The sequence below is a fragment of the Orycteropus afer genome, unplaced genomic scaffold, assembly GCF_000298275.1.
Source record: "Orycteropus afer afer isolate SDZICR_OR568_19922 unplaced genomic scaffold, OryAfe1.0 scaffold00018, whole genome shotgun sequence".
Lineage (NCBI taxonomy): Eukaryota > Metazoa > Chordata > Mammalia > Tubulidentata > Orycteropodidae > Orycteropus > Orycteropus afer.
In genome coordinates, this window is record NW_006921605.1 from 20,927,702 (window position 1) to 20,931,171 (window position 3,470).

Sequence of the window (3,470 nt, forward strand, 5' to 3'; positions counted from 1 at the left end):
GCTTCTTTGTGTGGACTGTGATGCTCTGTTGTCTCTGAGGCATTGTGACATTTTTGTGTTTATATTTAATTGGTGATTATATATTGGAGTGACTTGCCCACAATTTTCGTTTTCTTTGTTTTGTTTGTATGTTATCTATACAAGCAGGGTACTGTGCTGTGCTCCTCTAGTCACTAGCTGACAGCACTTATACACTCACCACCTGTCTCTTTTCCTTTGTCAGCCTCTCGTATGTCCTTGCCAACCCTGGAAAACAGAGCCTGTTCTTAGGTCCCTGGAATCCAAATGAGAATGCTATCACTTTAAAATCCAAAATGGCTGCCACTTGTAAACATTCAAAATGGCCACGCTCTCGGTCACTTTAAATATCCAAAATGGCTGCCGCCTGTAAACATTCAAAATGGCTGCACCCTCCAGACAGCAGAAAGTCCACAGCTCAGGTTGTGTCCTTCCTTGCTGTTTCCCTTCCTAGTCATAGGCCACCAGAGCAGTTGTCCCTGCAGCCCTTGGAAACCAGGACTGATCTTTAGGTCAATTCTTAGGTCCCAACACCACTTGGAAATATGCAGGCTGTTGGTCTCATCAGAGTAGCTGACAGTATGCAGCCCGACCTTCTGTGTACTCACTGTTTTCGTTCAGGTTTTTCCACTTGCTGTTGTTGTTGTTATGTGCCATTGAGTTGGACCCAACTCATAGTGACCCCTCCTTGGGTTTCCAAGGCAATATCACTACAGAAGTAGATTGCCCCATCTTCCTTCCGAGGAATGGTTGGTGGGTTTGAACCGCCAGCCTTCTGGCAGAAGTCTCGGTTTTTCCACTAGTTGGTGCCTAATCCACTTCTGTATAGTTCCTTTCAAAGCTCAGGGTTCCAGGATTATCGTCTGTATCTCTGTCAACTTGTTTTTCTTTTCTTTGTTGAAGATGGTCTGTGTTGCTTGTCTGCCTATTCCTCCATCTTACCAGAAGTCCCTAAAGGAAATATTCTGAAAGATACTGCATAAGAATTTTTCCAGAATTGAAGGAAAGCATGTGTATTAGTTCTCTAGTGGTGCTATAACAGAAATACCACAAGTGGATGGCTTTAACAAACAAGAATTTATTCTCTTACAGTTTAGTCTAGAAGTCCAAAATCAGAGTGCTGACTCGAGAGGATAGGTGAAGACCCCTTGACTTTCAGCTTCAGCTCTGCCTCTTGTTTCAGCCCCACTGGAGCTGGAGACATCTCCTAACTCAGGCAGCTGCTAGCTGCTGAGGCTGACAAACCAAGGTCAGCAGGTAAAATGACACAATCCCAAGATTGGTAGGCAATACAGCAGGTCACTGGTTCAAGTCCAAGAATTGGAGATGAAGCCTTGGCCAAATGCAGGATCCAGATGGGCCAAAATGCTAGAAAGCTTTCTCAAAGCTTCTCCATATATACTGGAAGCAGGCCACACACTAAGGCAACTAATCAGCTGCTCACAGCAGATTCCACCATGGAGTTGATTATAGCACATCCAGTCTCATTATGGGGGATAACTACATCCAGCTGCCAAGCAACTCAAAACCATGGCCCAGCCAAGGTGACACAACCTTAGCTACCACAGCATATAATCTCAATTCAGGAAGCACAACAAATACAAATACAAAGAAGGAAAAATAAAAAGAAATATACACTGCTAACCAGAAGGCTGGTGGTTCAAATCCACCAACCACTCCTCAGAAAGAAGTTTGGGCGATCTACTTCCATAGTAATACCACCTCAGAAACCCAAGGAGGGGTCACTATGAGTTGGATCTGACTCGATGGCAGTGAGTTTGGTTTGTTTGGATATCATAGTGAGAGATGTAGGAAGAATGGTGACCACCCAAAAAGACATGTCCATGTTCTAATTCCCAGAACCTGTGAATGTGACCGTATTTGGAAAAAAGAGTCCTTAGCAATGTAATTAAGTAAAGTATACAATATTGAGCTCATCCTGTATTTATAGCAGGTACTAAATCCAATGACAAGTGTCTTTATAAGAAAAAGATGGAGGGAGATTAGATACACAAATACATGTGAAGATCCATGTGAAGACAAACACAGGAACTGTACTTATACTATCACAAACCAAGGAATGCTGGGTACCAACAGAAGCTGGAAGAAACAAGGACAGATACTCCCCTAGGGATTCTGAAGACAGTATGGCCCTGCCAACACCTTGATTTCAGACTTCTGGCCTCCAAAACTGTGAGAGGATTAATTTCTGTTGTTTTAAGCCACAAAGTTTATGGTAATTTGTTAAGGCAACACTAGGAAACTAATACAGTGAAATTACAGAATACTTCAAAGCCAAAGAAAATATATTAAACAATTAGAAAACAAAAAAGAAATTAACACTAAAACTGTAGAACATAATTGATCTTTGATAATTCTGAAATATCTCTGTAAGTTGAAAGTTTCTTAGGGTCATTGTTAAAACAGAAGAAATGTTAACAGACAGCACAGTAATAAAAGTATTGGTTTAGAGGGGGAAAATCACAATCTGAAAGGATCTCTTATTCTGTATAAGAAGAAGGAAAAAAAGAGAAGAAATAAATGATGGTCTCATTTTAATTACTGAACTAAAATGTAATATTTGAGGGCTAAGGACACCATTCAAACGTGAATGAAGTATTTCCACAGTGACACAAGATTGACATAATTGATCTCACTGAAATGTATATATGTGAAAAATGTTGAACTGGCAAATATTTTATAACAAAAAAAATAATAAAAATCTTAAGAAGGAAGTATTTCCAATTCTTTACCTCAGATCTTTTACTAAGCAGTTGTACTTGTAAACTTTGCTTTCTCTTGACTTTGTCAGCACATTTTTCTTCACATACGAATACTGATGTTTCATACCTAAAGTGCACAGAAATTGGAAGAATTCCTGAGTTGCTTTTTTTCCTGCTTTTCTGCTTTTTAGATTTGAATTATGAAAATTTTCAAACATACGCTAAAACACAGAGAATAATATGATGACTCCACAATGTACCCATTCCCCCAGCTTCAGTAATTATCAACTCAGGCAATCCTGTTTCATCTGTATCTCTATTCCTGCTCTCATCCATTATTACTTTAAAGGAAATCCCAGTACCTTCCCACTTTTCCTAATACTTTTATGCATCTCGACAAGGTGTTTTTCTTTAGAAAAGCATATGGATAGTATCATTATGACACCTAAAGAATTAACAATGATTCCTTAATATCATCAAATATCCAGTCAGTTTTCAAATTTCCAACTGTCTGATAAATGTCATGAATTTTTTTAACACTTTGCATCAGGATCAAATAAGGTCCCCACATTACAGTTGGTTAGTATGCCTTTGTTTTCATTTTTATTTCACACCTACAAAGATTTATAAGAACTGTACAAAGAATTCCCATGTAACTGTAAAATGGTACAACCATTGTGGAAAGCAGTATGGCGATTCCTTCAAAAGTTGGAAATACAAATACCATTT

General features: G+C 39.0%; 1 protein-coding gene across 1 annotated transcript in view; it reads right to left on the reverse strand.

Moving 5' to 3' along the window:
- The window catches only part of EFCAB13 (EF-hand calcium binding domain 13), a 135,149-nt gene that overhangs the window by 124,167 nt on the left and 7,512 nt on the right, over positions 1 to 3,470 (reverse strand). The window contains exon 3 of the mRNA XM_007959917.1: positions 2,772 to 2,868. Coding sequence (XP_007958108.1) covers positions 2,772 to 2,868 — 97 coding nt within the window. The remainder of the gene's footprint in view (positions 1 to 2,771; positions 2,869 to 3,470) is intronic.